Source organism: Prionailurus viverrinus, chromosome B2, assembly GCF_022837055.1.
Source record: "Prionailurus viverrinus isolate Anna chromosome B2, UM_Priviv_1.0, whole genome shotgun sequence".
Classification (NCBI taxonomy): domain Eukaryota; kingdom Metazoa; phylum Chordata; class Mammalia; order Carnivora; family Felidae; genus Prionailurus; species Prionailurus viverrinus.
This window is the reverse complement of record NC_062565.1, coordinates 96,466,854-96,488,932: the sequence shown is the minus strand read 5'-3', so window position 1 is coordinate 96,488,932 and position 22,079 is coordinate 96,466,854. Positions and strand designations below refer to the sequence as shown.

The 22,079-nt window shown below is 39.5% G+C and overlaps 1 protein-coding gene across 5 annotated transcripts in view; it reads left to right on the top strand.

The window, feature by feature from the left end:
* Positions 1-22,079, top strand: part of RTN4IP1 (reticulon 4 interacting protein 1) — a 61,798-nt gene that overhangs the window by 13,607 nt on the left and 26,112 nt on the right. For all 5 annotated transcript variants that reach the window (XR_007152026.1, XR_007152027.1, XM_047857841.1 and 2 more), the window contains exons 4-6: positions 775-899; positions 11,817-11,865; positions 20,490-20,626. Coding sequence is in view for 3 of the 5 variants with exons in the window: in XM_047857841.1 (XP_047713797.1) it covers positions 775-899; positions 11,817-11,865; positions 20,490-20,626 (311 nt within the window). In the remaining 2 variants the exon portion in view is untranslated. The remainder of the gene's footprint in view (positions 1-774; positions 900-11,816; positions 11,866-20,489; positions 20,627-22,079) is intronic.

The following is a 22,079-nucleotide window of genomic DNA, read 5'->3' as shown; positions in this document are numbered from 1 at the left end:
AGAAGAGGAACTATTGAAAGAGTAAAAAAAAAAGTATTTCATGTCATTAGTAACACTGCCTGCCAAAGCGGTTCTTTGTCTCCTGTGGAGCAGGGATTTGGAGTGAGATTGAGAAGCCCTGCTGTGTTTCTCAGTTTTACCCAGTATGAGCAGTTGAAACCAAATATACCAAATGGAGCATACCGATTAATCATCAACAGAAGCATGGGAGTATTAGGCTGTTTTAAATAACTTTAAAAACAGTCTAGTCGAATACAGTCAGGTGAGCTTGACGATTTGAATAGAGAGAAAGGGGTTAACATTGAGCAAATTGGCTACAGAAGGCAGGGCAGGAAGGGAAAAGGGGGTATATTACTGAGATCAGAGAAAGTCTGGAAAGATTATCTTCCACTAAATGGGAGTAAAGGAAACAGCTGATCTCAGAAACACATTAGAATGTGTTTATGAGGGCTCAAGGTTTATTTGGATTTATATCTGGGTATACTCAGGACTAATGGGATTATTGAATGTGGTCTCTTTATGAAGAATTAAGCTGCTTTATCTGATAATGTAGCCTATAAAATATTACTGAACCTCTGTGAGGTAGATTGAGTCATTAGGAGAATATTCCTTAGGGATAATCTTGGAGGAGGGCATGCAGTAAACACTGAACCTGGTAGAATGTTACAGACTTATCTATGAAAGTAGTTGGATTCCTACACAGGTAAAGATGTTTACTTGTGTTCATAGGTTTGCAAGTCATTGCTTATTTTTAACTGCTCTCTTCGAATTTAGGTCTCTCTGAAGCCCAAATCACTCACTCATACTCAAGCTGCCTCTTTGCCGTATGTGGCTCTCACAGCCTGGTCTGCCATACACAAGGTTGGCGGCCTGAATGACAAGAATTGCACAGGAAAACGGTAAGTATCAACTGTGACATCTAAACCTCCCTTCAACTCTATTTGTGTCAGGTTGCACTTTCTTGTGTTGATTCTTAGTCCGAGCAAATGGGAATTAAAAATTTTTAAATGGAAACATGTAGGTGAACTTTAGTTGTGTGAATCGCCTAAATAGTGTGATTTCGTATGTGAATCTCTGCAAAGAAGATCCTAGCTTTTATTAGATTCCTTAAAAGTTTTAAGGATCATCTTATACATTTTCTGAAGAATGCTGTGAAGGTGCAGGTGTTTTTGTTTTGTTTTGTTTTCCTACCTCTACTAGGATTTACTCTCTCACTTGCATATTATATTCCAAAGACCAGATATAAAGGGACTGCAAAACACTGTTGATTATTCTTAAGTTCTCTTAGGCTCAGTGCCTGGCACCCGTTAGGTCAATTCTTGTGCTTCAAAGTGTTTATTGTTTGAGTTAGCAACAGCAGTGAGTAGAAATGTCTTCGGTGTACTTGAGTCCGTATCCAGACCCTGCTACTTTCTAGCTGGGTGGCGCCCTCCGTCACTTCTCTTCTGTGAGTTTTGTTTTAATGGTTCAATGAGAGAACACAAGTAAAACTAGTGGCCCAGATTGTGGCCCATGGAAGGCACTCAGTAAATAGTGGCTGCTGTTATGAGCAATGAGATTGTATTTTTTTGTATTTTAGAAAGTTGGCCCGATAGGGGATACTGATTTTATTTTTTGGTGAGAAAAGGAGAGACTAAGAACCATTTAATGATGGTGATAAAGGAGAGAGCTATAGGTCAATTTTTAATAAGTTAAAATGAGTTTTTTGATTACTAAGAATTGTGCAGGTAAAATAACTATACTTTTCTGAAACCTTACCCTTTACATTTAATGTGTTGGGTTATAAAGGATTGAATTTAATGAAAGCTTAATAGCTGTATTTCTGAAAGCAATGTGAAGATGATTCATCTAATGAAGTGCTACCCTTTGTTGTAGAATTCATGGCAAGTGTTTACTCTAAAGGTCAATCCTGTTTATTTTTTAAGCTTTTGAAGTTACCATTTAGGTCAACTACTTTGTTTAAAGTAAATTAGTCTGGCCACAAAGATTTTTCTAATGGTTTGTTTTCATTAATAACCTTGCAAAATTCAGGGTTTTTAGACCTTTATTATTACTGTAGGCTCTGCATTGACATTGATGCTTTATTATTTTGTTTTGTTTGGTTCTTCCTTAAAAACAGACTTTCTATGCCTGCGTGACCATAAGTGCACTATGGTTAGAGAGCTCATTTCTTTTGCCAGTTCAGGGTTCTCCACACATAACTTGTTTTTAGTATCTTGAAGACAATTTAGAAACAACTCTAGTTGCCTCTTCTCAGGTACATGGATCTGTGCCCCCATTTTATTATAAGCCTTGTGGGTAATTCCTTGGTACTGCATTGCCTTCTGTTTAAGCAGTAATGGCTTGGAACTGGGGAAATAGAGCCCCAGGTCCTGTTCTCCAACTCTGCTGCCGACTAATGAGGTGACCATGTGCGTGCCATTTCCGGTCTTGCGCAGTTTCCTCCAACGCACTGGGTGTAGGACGGGGCAGGTTGTTAGGGGAGCTCTGAGAAGTGGGAAGTCTTATACCTTCTAAGGCCATTATATTGTATATTCAGTTGGGTGTGTTCGTTGATTTAGCCACATATTAACCACACTGGAGTGAAATCTACTGTAAAGAGCCTCCTTAGCTCATCTCCTGAATTTCCTGCATCCCCACATACTTGGTGACCTGACCTGTAACATGCCTTTGTTCCAAGTGGTAATGAGACCTGGCCCCTGGGTGCTCTAGGAAAGTTGTCTACTGAAGTGGTCATAATGGCCCACTTCTCCCACTCCTTATTTGTGGGAATTGAACGAGTGATGTGAGCATGTTAAAGCACTATAAAAAATAATTTTATGTGAAGAAATTCTGACGAGAGTGGGATTTTACTATACATCAATTCAGAGGTTCCAGTGTCCAGAGTGGCTTTTTTCAGTTTGACTATTCATTGTGAATGGGGGAGCATATTTTAGTGTCTCTAAGCCATAATTATTCTCTATTAGCTGTTGGCATTGAGGCATGTTTTAGTCTGCAGTAAAGCAGGTCAGTGTTTGTTAACAGGGTCTTAATAGTCTGTTTTTCTAACTGGTTAATTAAAAAAAAAAAAACAAAAACACCCATCAGCACCCTGGAAGATTTTATAGGATTTCTTTATAACAAACAGCTTTTTGAAATTAAGACCAAGCTTTCTAAGAGTTCAATGTGTTTACTTTTTCCTTTTTTGTTATATAATTGTATTTCTGCAACAACTGAGCATCAGTTAACCGAGGTAATAGTTTAATATTGATGTCACAAAATGTCATTTATGCCCACACTTTGATAGCACTAGAAAATGTCAGGTGAAGTGATTTTTTTTTTTGTTACCAGCCCATCCATAGTTTCTTCATGATTTATTAAGTTGGAAAACCTAGATAACCTAGGGCTCTCAAGATGATAGACAGGTTTTAAAAAGTGGTTACACCAGGTATATTTTGAAAGCAGTTCAGTCTGATGTTCTATTTATTGGTAGTGTCATGGTACATCTTGCGTATTTCATGCTCTACCTGAAATTCATCTTTTACAGGGAAAGTTGTACTTCACTCTTTTTGACAGAAGTATTAGAAAGTCTTAGAAATTGAACCATTCCTCTTCTACAAAATAAATTTCACTTTTAAATTGTGTATACAATGCAATGAATTTAGGAATGCTTTTCGCTGTTTCTTACCTGATTAGGCTTTTTGACAGTAAAATTTTGTCCTATGATTGTAAATTGTGTGTCTGATTAGTTCTGTTACAGAATTACACAGGCTGCAACTTGAAAAACATCGGGTTTATCCCCCACTATCACTACCACCACTGTGCTTATATCGGTAATAACAGTTTCCTTCTTTCAGAAGCCTTCTGCCTGTTCTTCACTGGACCACCCACCTATTTCTCCCCCCGTCTCCGCTCCCGCCACCCCTGTGGAGTTCGGGTTTTCATTTGCACTTGACTGGGTGGTAGGGTTAGAGGGGTAGGGGGGAGAAGAAAGAAACCCCGGCTCTTTACTTGCTCCTTTGTGAAGAAATCTTGGGGCCGGGAGAAGAGGAGAGGGAGGGTGGAGACTCTGGCCGGTGTGATGCAAATGGATCTTGACTCTGCTTCTGGACTCCCTGGAGCCCCAGGAGGGCTCAATCAAAGAGATAGTAGAAAATTTTCTCCTAGCAATTTGTGTTTTACAGATGAGTTTTCTGGGTGACTAGGATAATATCTTGGGAAGTTGAGAAGTCATTTGCTCCTCAGTGACCATAATTTAGCTTCCAGCATTGCCATTCAGCTGCAGCTGTTCTCACCGGGGTCATAGCTGACTAAGTGGCCAACCAGGTGATCTTTCTCAGTTCTTCTTATCATTTGATCTTCGTGAAGTATATGGCACTGTTAACCACTAACTTAATACTCACTTTTTTCATGGTTTCAGGACCCTGGACTCCTTTAGTTTTCTTGCCTTTTTGACCATTTCTTGTAATTTTTAGAGGACCCTTTCTTTCTCCAATCCTTAACTGTTACTGTGTTCCCAGTGTCCACTCCATCATTACTCTCTGTCTCTCGGAGATCTCTCACCTACTCCCAGCTTCTGTGTATATTATGGAAGCTTGCAGATCTGTTTCTTTTTTTTTTTTTTTTTTTTTTTCAACGTTTATTTATTTTTGGGACAGAGAGAGACAGAGCATGAACAGGGGAGGGGCAGAGAGAGAGGGAGACACAGAATCGGAAATAGGCTCCAGGCTCTGAGCCATCAGCCCAGAGCCCGACGCGGGGCTCGAACTCCCGGACCGCGAGATCGTGACCTGGCTGAAGTCGGACGCTTAACCGACTGCGCCACCCAGGCGCCCCTGCAGATCTGTTTCTAATGCCAAACTCTCTGCTGAGTTTCAGTTAGATGGCTTCTTCATATTTGAAGCTCACCTGGTACAAAACAAGACTTTCTGACCGCCACCCTGGCTCTTCTCTACATTCCTAATGTCCATTAGCTGGCATTTCCCTTAAGCCAAAACCTGATACTGTTTCCGAACTCTGCTGTCTCCCCGTCCACGGCACAACTCATTGTTCATGTCCTGTAAAATTTAGGATGGTTATCAAACTGGGAAAAATGTCTTCCGAGTTAATGTGGGAGCTCTAAGATTTCTAGGGAGTCCAAGTTTTCTCATGCAGTGAGTAAGCCTCAAATGCTTTTGCATTTTAATTGACAGCCCTCATTTGTTAGTTTGGTGTTGATGTCTTCCTGGTAGCAGTGTTAAATGACAAAAATAATATAGTGTGCTAGTGCATTTATCCTGTGTTCAAGGGGAAACAAGCCATAGATTGGGGAGCACAGTGCCTCTCAAGCAGGGGAGCATTCTTCCTGAAGGATTTTGGGCAGGAGCGAGCTTCATAGAGCATTGGAAGAGGCAGCACGGAAATGGCGTGGTTGGCCAGGAGGTCAGTGATTTCCTGATAAAGCTAGCAGGGCCTATTTCTTAGTAAGGTCAGCTAGCTAAAGCTGAGTTGGAGGATTGTGATCAGTGTTTGGTTTCCTTGACAGTGATGCATTCTTTGTAAGGGCAGACTTACTTAGGTTTAGATTTGACGTGGACCAGGCCTTGGGGTAGCCTCCATTTTGTGGGTCCTGATCTAAGAATTAATGTATTAGTGGTGTGTTCTAAGTTTTTACATGTCTTTTAATTGGAGGAACTTTCTACAGACTAGCTTCTGGTTCTGCACATCTCAAACCTTCTTTAACCATTTTTCTCCTCACTACTTGCATAATCCAGTGCCAGCTACTGTGATATGTCCCTCTTATCATAATAAGATAACAGGTTCTTGATGCTTTGTTGTGCTAAATTGGTGGGAAGTAGGAGTATTCCTGGAAGGCATTCCTTAAGCAGGAACCGGCCTGCCATAACTTTACTCAGAAAGGACTTTTAACTGCATCGCAAAATGTATTTCCAAATGCGCTTCCCTTCCCTTTGGGCTAGCATGTCCTGAACCCTGTTAGTTCCCTGGTTCCCTTCAGCCAAATCTCGTGTTACCGGTCAAGAGGGGAAGTGTAAAGGAGGGTGTAGAAATGGAAAGAGACAGAAATTTTAACGGATCGGAGTTAATACAGGAGGAAAAATCATTTCCCTCTACCTGAGTTCTCTGCTGAGACCTCTGTAATAAAACATTAACAAGAGAAACACAGTTTATTAATGTGTATACCACATATTAATGAGGTATACTTAGAGGAAAATGAGGAACTCAAATGGGTAGCTTAGAATTCAGACTAAAAAAACCTCTTCAGCTAAAGACGGAAGAGAGAAACGTGGGGGAAGGCTGTTGTGAAGAGGTTACCAGGAAAAGCAAGGTAAAATTTGTTGTACAGATTGAAGTTGGTGCCTCCTCCACAGATAAGAGTCTAAAGTTATCTCTAGGGATTAACCTGTGTCTTCCTGGTAGCTAGAAGAGGAGGTATGCCTTTGTAAATTTATGTCCTTAGGAAAACAGGGGAAGGGCAGAGAGCTTTCTTGGATCTGCTGCTTCTTAACTGCCTTCAGCTCAAAATAATCCTTATGCCAAAGGTGGTATATTTGGGGGCAACATATTCTGCCTCTTCGTTAGCATATATCGTTTGCAAATTTTACAAAAATCTGTGTCTATGCAGATATTTTGCTAGGGGTTCATCTCAGGGCCTTTGTAAGGAAAGGGCCTGGAGCTAAAGCTTCATTGGTTCTGCTAAGAAGGAAAATAGGGTTTTCTTCTAGTCTAAGTTCTTGCCTGGGGCCCCTTGTAAACAAAAGACAAATTAAAAAGGGAAAAAGCACACACATTTGAGCTTTACATGACCTGAGACCTTCATAAGGAAATGAAGATCTCAAGAAATGGTTAAACCTGAGTGTTTTTATGCTACATTTGATGAGTGAAGAGTCTTTAAAAAAAAAAAAAAAAGTGACAGGACAAATGGTATGAGCTAAGCATAATCAACTTGGAAATTTTAGCAAGGCCTATCCATTGGGATTCCTCTCTGTACCTTTCTGTCTTGGAGATAAGGATGTCCCTTTCCTCCAGGTATAGGAGCACACCTCTCACATGAGGGTCTTGTGACCTGCTTTAGGGAAGAAGGTCAGGGAGTCCTTCCTGTATATGCTGTTTCTCAACTTCCATTAACTTAAAATATTCAACATGCCAACATGCCATTTTTGGGGGTGTTGTGTCCTGAACCCTGCCAGCTCTGTGGTAAATTTTTCTCTGACCAACCATGCTCCTTTTGTCTCTTATCTGTCGTATTGTTGCCATCATAAACATTCCTTCTTCCCATCTTCCTTTTTTCTCTCTGTTCTACACCAGATTGAAGGAACCAGTGATTTGGGATGGTTTCCACTGCCTGTCCCATTTGGGGAGATGTGTTCCTGGTACCTCTGGTTGAACTTCTGAATTTCATTACCACAGAATCATTGTTATAATATTGTATGAGGTTCTTGGTCCATTATGGGTTAGCTAAGCCTTAATAAATGGCTACCCTGGGCACCTTGCTAACATATATAAATAGCTTTGTTTTCATGGGAAAATGTGTTTAAAGTTCCAAACAACTAATTCACACATGAACTCTTCTGCAAATTGGGGAATGTCTACATGAATTACAGAGGCTTAGAAGAGGACACACAAATCTAGGCTATCTTGGCTGAGTGTGGTTAATTTGTTTTGTAGTTCTACTTATTCAAATTAAGTTTCTCACTTTAGGAAGTAAATTTAGCATGTTTTGCTATATAACCTTTTTTCCCCTAGATTTAAAAGCATGAGAAATAAATGAGATTATAACCTTTTTAGCATCATCCCTAGTTTTTATATGAATTTAATCAAAAAGTTTTTTAATGTTTATTTATTTTTGAGACAGAGAGGGACAGACTGCGAGTGGGGGAGGGTAGAAAGAAGGAGACACAGAATCGAAGCAGGCTCCAGGCTCCAAGCTGTCAGCACAGAGCCTGACACAGGGCTCGAACTCACAAACTGCAAGATCATGACCTGAACCAAAGTCGGACACTTAACCAACTGAGCCACCCAGGCGCCCCTATATTAATTTAATTTTATCTGATTTGATTTAATTTAATTTAATTTTAGAGTGCGAGTCGGGAAGAGGGGCAGAGGGAGAAAGAGAATCTCAAGCTGAGCTTGAAACCTGATGTTGGACTCAGTCCCACAACCCTGAGATCATGAGCTGAACTGAAATCAAGAGTCAGACGTTCAACTAACTGAGCCACCCAGGCGCCCCATCATCATCCTTAGTTTTTAAAGACCATTTGTTTCTGCTTATGGAAGAGTTAGCCATATTTAAGTCATCTTTGTTCCTGAGCCATTAGGACTTTAAATAGAAGGCACTCTAATCTTGCAACGTGGCTTCTTCCCCTGCCCCCCCACCCCACAAGCACATTGTCTAGGGAGAATCATGAAGGTCATATACTTCTATGTTAGAAAAATGGGGAAAGTAAATATAAGCTTAAATAAGATGGAAAAAGCCAATTTTTCTTTTTTGTGGACTCCTAGGGTGATCATCATTTCCCAGATGAATCTGAGGCATGCAGGTTCAATTAGTGAGAATTAGGACTAGAACCCAGGTCTCTAGATCCCCAGTCCTGGCCTTTTGATTTCTGGGGCTAAGCCAGGATATAGAAATTTGAAAGCTTATTCCTTGTTTCTGGATCTCTGTTCTGTTTCATATATTTTTTTTATTTGCAAGGCAGTTTGGGTGTTGATGCCTTACCTCATCAGGCTGTAATACTGAAAATGTGATTGTAGATGACTTAGATGCCCAAATACAGTAAAAAGTGACTCAGTCATGGAAAAGAAGCCAACATTGACTTAGTACCTTAATGTATGTTTAGGCGGAATTCAGAGATTAGGCAGAGGTGACAGGGAAAATCAGGTTGTAGGGCTTAAGAATGCATATGCAGTGTAATAATTATTCATACTTTCTCCTGTATTTTTATCTCTGCCAGAGTGCAAATCCCACTGACTTCAAAGAAGAGCTTCACATGTGAACTTAGGAAGTAAGAGAGGAACGTGATTAAAAATCTTGGCCATTTTGAATTATAGTGCTTTTTCCAAATAGAGTATTTCCTGGGTACTTGCTCTATACAATAAGCAATATTCTTCACTCGGCAAATAGACTTCTACTTCAGCGAGGCTTGAATATATAGTGTGACCATTATAGCAAGCTGGGTAGAAAGTGTTTCTGCTGTATAGCACTTCAGTGAAGGGCCACTGGGGGTAAGCAACAGCGGTGCTTTTCCCTTTGTATTGAAAGTGCTTTGAAGAGTACAAGAATAGTTAGTTCAGCCACAGGACTTCAAACCATGGAGGACTAACTGACCTATTGCTGGCCTTGAAAATTCATTTTGCCTACTGTCCTTTTTTGAGACTTTGAAGAAAAGTGCAGGCCCTGATTGAATCTGCACAAAACATGGAGTTTGCAGGACGAGAGAATGCTGTGTCCCTAGGTCTTCTTTACGAGCTGATTGTGGCATTCCAACGGGCTTGCGCCTTGCCTGTTTTGCACTTGGAGGTGCCATCAAGTGGCAATATCAGGAACTGAAGCTGCTGTTGTAGAACCACTCCCTCTTCTGCCAAGCAGTGCTGTGAAACAACATTTTTGCTTTTTAATTTGGAGGAATGAGGCCACTGTGGATCAAGAGTTATGGGGAGGCGATCAGCTGACAATAATAAGGTTGGAGATGTATCTGGCAGTTGGGTCCTTAAGCAGCCATTATGTTTGGTATCCTCTTTTGTTTGTTCATTTACTTTGAGAGAGAGTGAGAGTAGGGGAGGGGCAGAGAGAGAGGAGAGGGAATGAGTCCCAAGCAAGCTCCACACTGCCAGAGCAGAGCCCAAGTGGGGCTCAAACTCATGAACCATGAGATCATGATCTGAGCCAAAATCAAGAGTCTGATGCTTTATTGACTGAGCCACCCAGGTGTCCCTGGTATCCTCTTAATACAGCATTCCCAGGGAGAGAAGTAGAAATGAATTTCAAACTTTTCTTTACTGGAAGAAATTTTAATGCAGTCTTCCAAATATCAGAGTGATTCCCTCACTTGAGGTAGTAGCAATTGTTGCCTTGATTGTAGGATAAACTGCTGATTTGGATGATATTTGACGTCAAGAAACATCAGGCATTTGTTATGTCCAGGGTAGTATGCCCAGTGCTTCATAATATGTGCTCTCTCCCCTCAAAGCCTTCCAGAATAGCTTGGGAAGCAAGCATATGGGTGAAAGTTAACATCATGGCAAATGCCAAATGCATAACATTGGGGCTTTTTTTTAGGGGTGTAGGAAAACGGATTTGGCTGCAAGGGCAGGGACACTTCAGCAAGCAGTAAAGGCATTTGAGAGTTTGAGGAATGGGCCAGTATGCATAGGACTTGAGCATAAGAGTGAGGGGACCAGGGTAGCTGAGAGAGTTCTATTTAGGAAATAGAAGTCAGAGTTGAGATAAAGATTAGACTGTGAAGAATTTACATGAATGTTTAACTTACCACATTTCCATAAAAATGGGCCAGAATAACAAGAGAATATTTCATGGATGAATTAATTTTTGGATATGTCTGTGAGGCAGTTTTAATGCTTCTCATTCTTCCTCCGTTTAGGAAGTACTCAAGCTATTAAATGTATGAAGTGTAGGATTTTAGAGGAGTTGTCTTTGAAGGTTTTTTTCCCTTCTGTGCACTTTATAATTCTTTGAAAATTAAAAGTAATTTCTCTAGAAGGAACACAATTAACAAGGAGACTGATTTTAATTACATTTAATAGTATTGCTTTCAAAGGGAATAGCTGGCTCAGAAATTTTAGTAGTAACTTTTAAGATCTAAAGGGTGACGAACAGCCTTCTGTGATTTGGGTAAGAGAGGAAAACATAAAATGAAACTCGGGTTAGGATTATAGACAGAATGCATGTCCCGAGATCCTGTGTACTTGCTAGAGGCAGGTGGCAAAATTCTCTGCACTTTCTAGCTGCCAAGTCAAAGAGGGACTGACATAGTTTGGGCAACCGGAGCTGAGAGAGAGGAAGTCCTTTTGGGTTGAGACCAAACTGATAGGAACCCAGGATTGGCGTGTTAAGGGCAGTAAGAGAGGTGTAGAATCCAAACCCCAAAATAGCAAAATGATCCGGGATGTTAGATGGTATCCGTGGCCATAAAATGAAACCGAAGGTAGGATAGGAGTGAGACAGGGCGAGGGAGAGAGCCTGGAGGATGTAAACTCCAAACTGAACACCCTTGGTCTAGAAGGACAAGAGGGCTACACTAAGCAAATGTAGTAAAACCCTGGAGCCCAAGGTTGTTTGTGCTGATAGGACAGATTCATCTGCTTTAATAGGAAGCCAAATTGAGGATAAGATTGATTTCTATTTATGAAAGTTGATGAGCTTGTCGGGACATGTCTGAACAAAAGACATTCTACTTTGGCAGGAATGTGGTCAGGAATGTGATTTTGTTCTTAGAGAGCTACTGAATCTAACACACTGAAAGGATCCCATAGCTCCCTCTTATAGAGAAAGTTATGATAATTTTAGCCTGGAAAAATTGTAAGGCATATGTTACCAAGAACTGTTTGAGACACTTAAAAAAAAAATACAATATGTGGGTATTTTTGGTGTTTGATATTTTTGGTATTTGGTATTCTTAGTAGAGAGTTCATAGAATGTTTAACTTTAAGCATTTATAGATTCTTGGTGAGCCTAAAATGAAAATCCTTATGTGATATAACCTTGGGAAGCTGAATGACTTTATTTGCTTTGAGCCAGTTCATATTGAAAAACTCTTGTTTATTTATCCCATTATGTTGACCTAATATTTTCATTAATTGTAGTTTCTTTTGCATTACAGTGTTTTAATCTTGGGTGCTTCAGGTGGAGTTGGTACTTTTGCTATACAGGTAAGACAGTTTTTTTAGTTTTGTGAATAGGGAGATTATTTTCATGAATTTATAAGTTCACACGTTATAAATTAGTTTTTTAAGGCTGAGAGAAAGATAGGTTCAGTAAATTCATTGTAATTTCAGCTTGCTTTTCTAAGAAGGAAATTCCCTAATGTAGAAGGAAGCATTAACCTCTCTAGTGGTTTAATACATGAGTTAGTTTATTGATGTCCTCTATAACAAATGTAGGAAAGCCTTTTGGAAGGAAGACTGGGGACAATGCAGGTGGATGGAAGTTTGCAATTTGGTAGAAACTGATAAGCTGATTCTAAAATGTATATAGAAATGAAGTAGCCAAAATACTGTAAAGGTGACATTATTTCCCCAAAGTGATCTGTAGATTCAATGCAGTCCTATCAAAATGGCAACTGCCTTTTTTGCATACATGAACAAGCTGATCCTACAATGCATATGGAATTTCAAGAGACCCCAAATTGACAATCTTGACAAAGGACAAAGTTGGAGGATGTACATTTCTCAATCTTAACACTTACTACACAACTACAGTAATCAAAACAATGTGATACTGGCATAAAGATAAACATATGGATCAATGGGATAGAATTGAACATCCAGAAATAAAACCATACATCTATTGTCAATTGATTTTTTTTTTTTTTTTACTAGGGTGGCAATACGGTTAAATAGGGAAAAGAATAGTCTTTTCAGTTAATGGTTCTGAAACAACTAGATATCCACATGCAAAAGAATGAAGGTGGACTCCTACCTTACATCATGTGTGAAAACTAACTCAGCCCGGGTCAAAGACCTGAGCATAAGAGCTAAAACTATTGAACTTTTAGAAGTAAACAAGAGTAAATCTTCATGACCTTGGATTTGGCAACAGATTTTTTGGTAAGACACCAAAAGCATAAGCACCAGAAGAAAAAAAAGAAAAAACCAGATAAATTGGACTTCATCGAAATTAACGGTTTTTGTGACTCAAAGACAACATTAAGAAAGGAATAAGTCAACACACGGGGAGCAAATATTTGTAAATCATTTCTCTAATAAGAGTATAATATCCAGAATATATAAAGAATTCTTGAAACTCAACAAAAGACATCCCAATTAACAAATTAGCAAAGGACTTGAATAGCCTTTTTTTTTTTTTTTTTTTTTTTTTCCCAGAGAAGATCTACAAATGGCCAGTAAGCCCATGGAAGGATAGTCAGCATCATTAGTCATTAGGGAAATGCAAATGGAAACCATAGTGAGGTACTACTTCACACCTACTAGGATGGCTATTGAAAAAAAGAAAACAGAAAATGGCCATGTTGATCAGGATGTAGAGAAACTGAAACCCTTGTACATGCTAAGGGAAATGTAAAATGCTGCAGCTGCTATGGAAGACAGTTTGGCAGTTCTTTAAAATGTTAAACATATAATTGCCATAAGACTTAGTAGTTCCAGGGGTGCCTGGGTGGCTCAGGTGGTTAAGCTTCTAACTCATGGATCTTAGCTCAGGTCATGATCTCATGGTTCATAAGATTGAGCCCATAGTTAGGCTCTGTGTTGACAGTGCAGAGCCTGCTTAGGATTCTCTCTCTCTCCCTCTGTCTCTGCCCCTGCCCCTGCCCTGCTTGCACACACATGTGGACGCTCGTTCTCTCTCTCAAAATAAACATGAAAAGAAAAAAAAAGACTTAGTAGTTCCATTCCTAGGTATATAGAGAGAAATGAAAACATATGTTCAGACAAAACCTTGTACACAGATGTTCATAGCAGCATCCATATTCATAGTAGCCAAAGAGCGGAAACAACCCTAATGTCTATCAATTGATGGATAAAGAAAATGTGGTAGATACATACACAGTGAAATATTATTCAGCCATAAAAAAGGATGAAGTTCTGCTGCATTATACAATGTTGATCAGCCTTCAAAACATTATGCTAAGTGAAAGAATCAAGACACAAAAGGTCACATTTTGTATTGTTCCATTTATATCTTATCCAGAAGCAGCAAATCCATAGAGACAGCAGATTAGTGATGCCAAGCATTGGGGAAGGAAGGAATGGGGAATGACTGCTTAATGGGCATGGGGTTTATTTTTGAGGTAAGGAAAATGTTCTAGAAGTAGACAGTGGTGATGGTTGTTCAATGTTGTGAACATACATAATGAATTGTACACTTTAAAATTGCTAACATGTTGAATTTTATGTTTCTATCTGAACTTTACCTCAAACAGAAGAAAACAAAACAGTGCCCTGAGCTTCCAGGAACAGGTTGGCACCTAGTGGCTGCTCCCATTATGGTTGAATGTGTAACTGACTGGCTCCTGAGGGAGGGGGCTTGATTATTGAGCCTCCCTCAATGTGCAGGGAGAGGCCCTTTCTGCAATATGGGGCTAGTGAGCATATTCAGAGGATCGGCCACATCACTTTCCAGAAGGGAGACTTCAGGTGCTCTGCTCTCCCACCCAGGCCCCACCTCAGATCTTTTGAAGACCCAGATAGTGGTGGAAGGTTTCATCTACGTGCTAACTAAATTAGGGGAAGGGGAGAGGACTGCTAGGAGATGCACACCTTGACTTCTTTTTAAGTCGGATGTAGGTTAATGAATAACTAAATGGAAGAAAGGAAAAGGAGAGAGGGTGGGAGGAAAAGAGAAATACCATATCCTGCTGGTTAGCGTGTAAATTGGTACAGGCACTTGGGAAATCACTGGGTACCATCTAATAAATCTGAATGTATGTGGCCTTATGGCAACCCAAAATATCCACTTTTATGAATATACTCTGCAATTATATGCACTGTTAACATGCATGTACCAGAATTATAGATATTATCTCCCACTGGAAACAACTCAAATGTTCATCAACAGTAAAATGGATAATTTGTGGTATAGTCTTACATTGGAATATTATATAATCATGAAAACTATAGTTGCACACAGTGAAGTACATGAATCTTATGAACAGCATATTAATGAAATAAGTCAGACAGCCAATTCGATTCTGTTTAATGACCTTCAAGAACAGGTTAAACTAAAGAGTGTTAGGGAGTAAGACTCTTAAAAAAAAAAAAAAAAAAAAAAAGTAAAAAGGGTCATGTAATAGTCTGGATGGTAGTATTACTTTTGAGGGAGTGAGGGGGCTTTGATTGGGAGGGAGAAAGTTAGGAGGCTCATAAGCATGATGTGCGATCCAGGTCTTAATATGGAGTGATGCTTACAGTATTGTTTGCTTTGTAATAATTTGTTAAGCTATGCATTTAAATTCCATACCCTTTTCGGTGTTACATTTTACAACAAAAATACTTTTTAAAATTTCTTTTAAATGTTTTTTTTGAAAGAGGGAGAGAGACAGACAGACAGAGTGTGCATGGGAGAGGGGCAGAGAGAGAGGGTGACACAGAATCCGAAGCAGGCTCCAGACTCTGAGCTGTCAGCACAGAATCTGACACGGGGCTTGAACCCACAAACCACAAAGTCATGACCTGAGCTGAAATAGCATGCTTAACCAACTGAGCCACCTAGGCACCCCATAACAAAAATATTTTAATTAAATAAAAACAGTAATAGGAAAGTATCAAGGTTTGATCTCATACAAAGTTATTATGAGAATAAGGAATAGAAGAACATATCTGCAGACGATAACAGCACATCAGAAAATATGCCCACAGGACAGATCAAATGTAACCTATGATTTCTAATTTTTTTTTTTTAAGTAGACTCCACATCTAATGTGGGACTTGAACTCACAACCCTGAGATTAAGAGTCCTATGCTCTACCAAACTGTGCCAGCCAAGTGCCCCCAAATGTAGCCTACAATTTCAAAACAGGTTTAAAAAATTAAAAATATACAAGACATGAAAAAACAAAACAGACTTGGAAAAACTTGGGGAAAAATGTAAAAATAAACCAAATTATTTAGCAATGAAGACTAAACTAGAAGGAATTCAGTAGCATCAAACACAATCCATAATGCTGCCATAAATAGAATGTGCAAAATAGGAAAAAGTTTAAAACCCAAAAGAAAACAAGTAAAACAAATTCAAGAGATAGTATCAAATATTGAAGAGAGGAAAGGTGACTGATATGTGGATAGTAGGAATCTGTGAAGAGGAAAACCAAAACAAGGGAATCGAACAAATACTAAAATCTGTAATTCAAGAAACTTCTTTATTTTCCTGAAATTAGATTATTTGAAACTATATATTACATGACCACAGCACTTCTCTAAGGACAGGGTCCTAGAATGAGCAATATCAAGGAAAATCCTAGTAGAATTACTGGCTTCTAAAGAAAAAAAACAAAAAACCTTGGGACAGGGACACCTTTAAAAAAAAAGTCACTTCTGTGAAATTTTTTTACTTCTGAGAAGTAAAAATTAGATTAGCATCAGACTTTTTGACAGCAATGTTGTAGTGCCAGGGGGAAGGATGGAGTAACGTGTTTAGTATACCCTTGCTTGCGTGTCTTCAGACTATACTAACTTTTTTTTTAATGTTTATTTTTAAGAGAAAATGAACACGAGTGGGGGAGGGGCAGAGAGAGAGAGAGGGAGACAGAATCAGAAGCAGGCTCCAGGCTCTGAGCTGTCAGCACAGAGCCCGATATGGGGCTCAAACTCATGAAGCATGAGATCATGACCTGAGCCGAAACTGGACACTTGACTGGCTGAGCCCCCCGGGCGCCCCAGACTATACTAACTTTATATATAGCCAAACTGGCCTTCATGTAAAAAGATCACATAGGAACTATTAATAACCTGTAAGAACTTGGAGAATATGTTCTTACCCCTTTCGGAGAAATCTAGAGCATGAACTTCTGACAACTGAAATGACTGGTGAGATATCAAATTAAGGACTGGTGGGAGGGGCGCCTGGGTGGCGCAGTCGGTTAAGCGTCCGACTTCAGCCAGGTCATGATCTCGAGGTCCGTGAGTTCAAGCCCCGCATCAGGCTCTGGGCTGATGGCTCAGGGCCTGGAGCCTGTTTCCGATTCTGTGTCTCCCTCTCTCTCTGCCCCTCCCCCATTCATGCTCTGTCTCTCTCTGTCCCAAAAATAAACGTTGAAAAAAAAAAAAATTAAGGACTGGTGGGAAATGTTAAATGTAAATGTATCTGTAGAACTAAAACTAAGGGCTTAGAGTGCATTGTTAAAAGCCATATGCTCTGATGAGGCAAATACAGCACAACTCTTTTTTGAAAGAGGGGGAAAACTGGAAGAGCATATATTAAAATTGTAATGCTTTCATTAATCAGGTCATTAGTGTTAGTAATAATAATGTTAGTACTCAAAGACTGTTACGTGTATAATGTACAGTAAAAAAAAACCAAACCAGGTATTTGTGGTATATTTTAATTGTCGCGCCTGTGTCTTTGACAGCCAGGATTTTATGTGTGGAAGAAAGGAGATACAGGTAAAACAGGAAAGCAGTTAAGTAGGAGCTTTGTAGTCCTGAATTTGAATTGGAGATCTCAATAGGAACTCAAGAGATACTTTGTGTATGTAAAGCTATCTCTTGATCATTGCTCATGAAAATAATACAGGACTTCTTGGAGAAACGCAGATTCTAGATCTAGGACACGAAATGTACAATAATGTGTCTAGAATATATGAAATAGCAGAGAAACTATCAAAAACTACTTGAGTCGTGTCAAAAAAGACTTGGGAGCTGAGGTGCCTGGAGGGCTCAGTTGGTTAAGCATCCAACTTCGGCTCAGGTCATGATCATGCGGTTCACGCATTCAAGTTCTGCATCAGGTTCTCTGCTGTCAGTGGGGAGACCGCTTTGGATCATCTGTCCCCCTCTCACTTTGCCCCTCCCCCGCTTGTGTGTGTGCTCTTTCTCGAAAATAAACATTAAAAAAAAAGACATAGGAGCCAACTTGAAGACACTAAGATGTGACAATTTTAGCTTCAACAATAGTTATACAGTGGATTAAAATCCTTCAGATACATGACTTAATATATATTTTTTAAATGGTCACCTTTGGGAAATGATAGGAAAGCAATTTATTTTATAAACTGGTAAAGGAGAAACAATTATTTGTCTTACCTTTCCTATATGAACTGTATACCTGAATAAGCAAAATTTATATATGAGGGGAGATGTTTCTTGATGATAGTATTCCAACTACTAAATGAAAAACGAATTAGAATATCACTATTTTACAACCACCATTAAATAATGGCTAAGATCTTCAGAAGAGCAATAACCAGACATTATGTGCCCCTTACGATTTTGCTAGCCTCTATCCATAGTCTTGTAAGGAGAGTGGAAGAGAACACAGAGACAAAGCAGCATGTGGAATTGCCCCGTGAGTGTGCAGTAAGAAGTTCCAGACTGTGGGAAACTCTACAGGTCAGATGGCCTGGATTCTTCCACAGATAAATTATAAGAAAGTGAAGGGCTAAAAGAGGAGCCCAGAGTTTAAAAAGAGAGACTTAAAAGACCTCCTGTTTTTAAAATGCATAAGACTGAACTGAAGTGTCTAGGGAATGCATATTTGGGTGATAAAACTATTTTTAAAATTTTTTTTTAACTTTTTTTTTTTTTTTTTTTTTGAGACAGGGAGAGACAGAGCATGAACAGGGGAGGGTCAGAGAGAGGGCGACACAGAATCTGAAACAGGCTCCAGGCTCTGAGCTGTCAGCACAGAGCCCCATGCGGGGCTCGAACTCACGGACCGCGAGATCATGACCTGAGCTGAAGTCGGCCGCCTAACCGACTGAGCCACCCAGGCGCCCCTAAAACTATTTTTTATAATGGAAGGAGATGATTACTTTAAATACCATGATAATGGTGGCTTCTTAGAAGGGAGGCTGGGCACCTGAAAGAGGTTGTAGAATGCTTGCCACATCCTCCCTCTTTATCTGAGTGGGGTCTACCTTCTAGGCATTTTCTACACATGTGTTTTATTTGACATAATCCTTTTTTAAAGCTAAAACTGTTTTTAAAAGTCTTTAATAGTGTTCAAAGATACTAGATAGTTCTAAGTGGGAGAGGAAAAACTAGGAATTTGAGAAAAAAAATTATTGAACTGTTTCAACATGAGACATATTCTTCCTGAGGATTTAATACACATATTAAATGCTTAGAACATAATTTCATTTTTCCTTAACACTTTTTTAAGATGGATATTGGATATTCATCTTGGATTATGTTTTGCACCTACTTTAGTTTGGGGCTTTCTGCAGACAGCAACATATCCTTATGCTCAAGTATTTCTGTTTATAGCCCATGAACGTCGTAAAGTTGTATATGAGGTCACTCCTAAATGTTTTAATTCCCCTCAGATTTCCAGGGCATATAAACCCTTGGTCAGTATTGCTTTGGAAAAGTGAGAAGTTAGATAAGATTATGGGTGGCCTTAAAATTCTGTTTAGTTTTTGTATTTAACAGGTATTTATTGGTACCTGTGTATGTCACAGAGTAGGGATTCAGTGGTGAACTCAATAAACACAAATCTCTTATCTTCTAATGAACCTTTGCAACTCATAAGGAAAGCTCAGGAAGTTGATACTTGGGACAGGATTGAGAAAACAGCTGATCTGTTATGACCTATGATCATCAGCACAAAAATTACTCCCTGAACTTCAAACAACTATTCTTAGGCTGCTAATGACCCCCTTTTAATTCTATGAAATTGTCATTGTAGAAAAGAACAGCAGTTTCAGAGCAGGATGCTTTCTGTATACTTAATCTTAAATAACATTAAAATTTAGTTCTTTTTACTTAAGTCTACTTGCTCCTTATTTTAAAATATAAAGCATCTTCATTTAAATCCTGAGAACCATTTTTACTCCAAAAGAGAGGACATGACCCATGTTTTGAAGATAAAATGGCCATATATTTTTTTTAACTTTTATTTATTTTTGAGAGACAGAGGGAGACAGAGCATGAGCAGGGGGAGGGGCAGAGAGAGAAGGAGACACAGAATCTGAAGCAGGCTCCAGGCTCTGAGCTGTCAGAGCCAGATACGGGGCTAGAACTCACTTAACTGTGAGATCATGACCTGAACCAAAGTCGAATGCTTAACTGACTGAGCCACCCAGGTGCCCCTAAATGACCATATTTTCTTCCACCTCTATTCAAGAGTACTTTTCATTAATTATCTAGTACCTGATAGCTGGTTGCTGTTTCGGTACCGCTGTCTGACTCAAAACTATACCAGCACTTACTAGAGATGCAGATGAAGAGATGTTGCATTTTTATGTTCTGGACATATTTAAAATTGTCATTTTCTAAGGACATGTGATTTTTGTTGTTTTCGCCAGCTGCCTTTGTCATCATTGAAGGGCTAAACCTGAGGCTGTCAACTCATATCTTTTGGTACTGGTGAGGTACTGAGTTCTTCTCTAAGTGGATTGATTACGCTTTAATGACAACAAGATGACTGGTTGTCCTGTCCAGGAAAAGGAGATCTATTTCTTGAAATTTTCTTGGTGGATAAAAGTTTAATCATTTTTACTAAGTCTCTGACAAGTGGCTTCCTGTAGTTCTTGTTAAGATGAAACACTTAGAGTTCTCTAGGGATTAGTCTGAAAAATGCACATATGGGTGCCAACTATTTTTTCAAAAACTGCCATCATTTTTTCTACCCCCCACCTTTTTTTTTTTTTTTTGGACAGGTAATGAAAGCATGGGCTGCTCATGTAACAGCAGTTTGCTCTCAGGATGCGAGTGAACTTGTAAGGAAGCTCGGCGCAGATGACGTAATTGATTACAGATCTGGAAATATGGAAGAGCAGTTGAAATCTTTAAAACCGTATGTATTATTAGAACAATGTTCACACTGGGAAGTAGGAACGAAGACAATTGATCATGCAGGGCTGAATGGTTTGGTGACTTCGCAGTCACGTTGGAATCCCAGAAAAGAATCGATAACAATTCTTGCTCCGTAAAAAGTCATTTGGGTGGCTTCTGTTCTAATTCCAGATGTGATACATACTGAGGAAAATATTTTGCTTGCATGGCCTTTTGCTAATTTTTTTAAGTTACCTTTTATTGTTGGTTTGTAAGAGGTCTAAAGACAAAATTGGAAGGGTATTCCATTTGGTGGCATCTATCACCACAGGAAAAACGTGGAGAGGTATGGGGAAAATACATGTTTAATGCTAATCATGCTTGCAGTGTTTTGGCTTAGTAAAGGCTTCAGAGAAGCAAAGGCAGTAGAAATGTTGGTAATCAGAGTACTGTGGATGTTCTCAGTGCATCTAAACGCCAGGCTGTGTCTTGGTTTAATGTAGCAAACAGGAGCAGATTCAGTGATTTGTTCACACACTGTTGTTCTTGCCTGTGGCTTGGGCAGACGTAGAGAGGGTGCTGATGACTCTGGTCTTCATCTGGCCAAGACAGAACTACAGCTGAGAACACAGCTAAGGAGCATTTAGAAAGATGTTTTATTGCTTCTTTTTCAAAGGTTTTCCTTCCCTTTTTCTGTTAGTTTTTGAAAGCCAGTTATTCTTGTCCATTTTGACTTGAAGTGCAGTTGATCCTCGAACAGCACGGGGGCTAGGGGCTACTACTACATGGCCCCCACATAGTAGAAAACCTGCGTCTAACTTTTGACTTCCCCCAAACTTAATTATTAAATAGCCTACTGTTGACCAGAAGCCTTACCAGTGACATAGTCAATTACACATATTTTGTATATTATGTATATATATATTCATATATTTATTTATATATTTATTTATATATATTTATATAATATACTGTATTCTTAAAATAAAGTAAGATAAAAGAAAATGTTACTAAGAAAATTATAAGAGAAAATAAATTTATGATATGTGCTGTATTTATTGAAAAAAAAATCTGGGTTCAGCTGGACCTGTGCACCTATTCAAGGGTCAACTGTATTTTCATGGGTTTAAAAAAAAGGGGGGCGCCCCATTGGACACTAGCCTTGCTCAGCTAGCAGTGCCCACTCCCAGCAGTCGTGTGGCAGCACGGCCCCGAGGAGCCAGCCAACTCCCTATGCCTTCAACCCTACAGCACCTGCTGTGCCGGGCAGTGTTAAAGCATGTGATAGAGATACAGTGGAGAACAAGACAGGCCCCCCACCACTTCCAGGGGGCTCCCGCTCTAGTCGGGGGGTGGGCGTCAATGGCACGTGCTCCTGAGAACACTGATGTAGGGAAAGGAAGGGAAAAACTGAGGGGAAGGAGGCCCTTTTAGGGAGGGGGTGGGGGGGAGTTAAAACCTCTGAGGCATTGGAG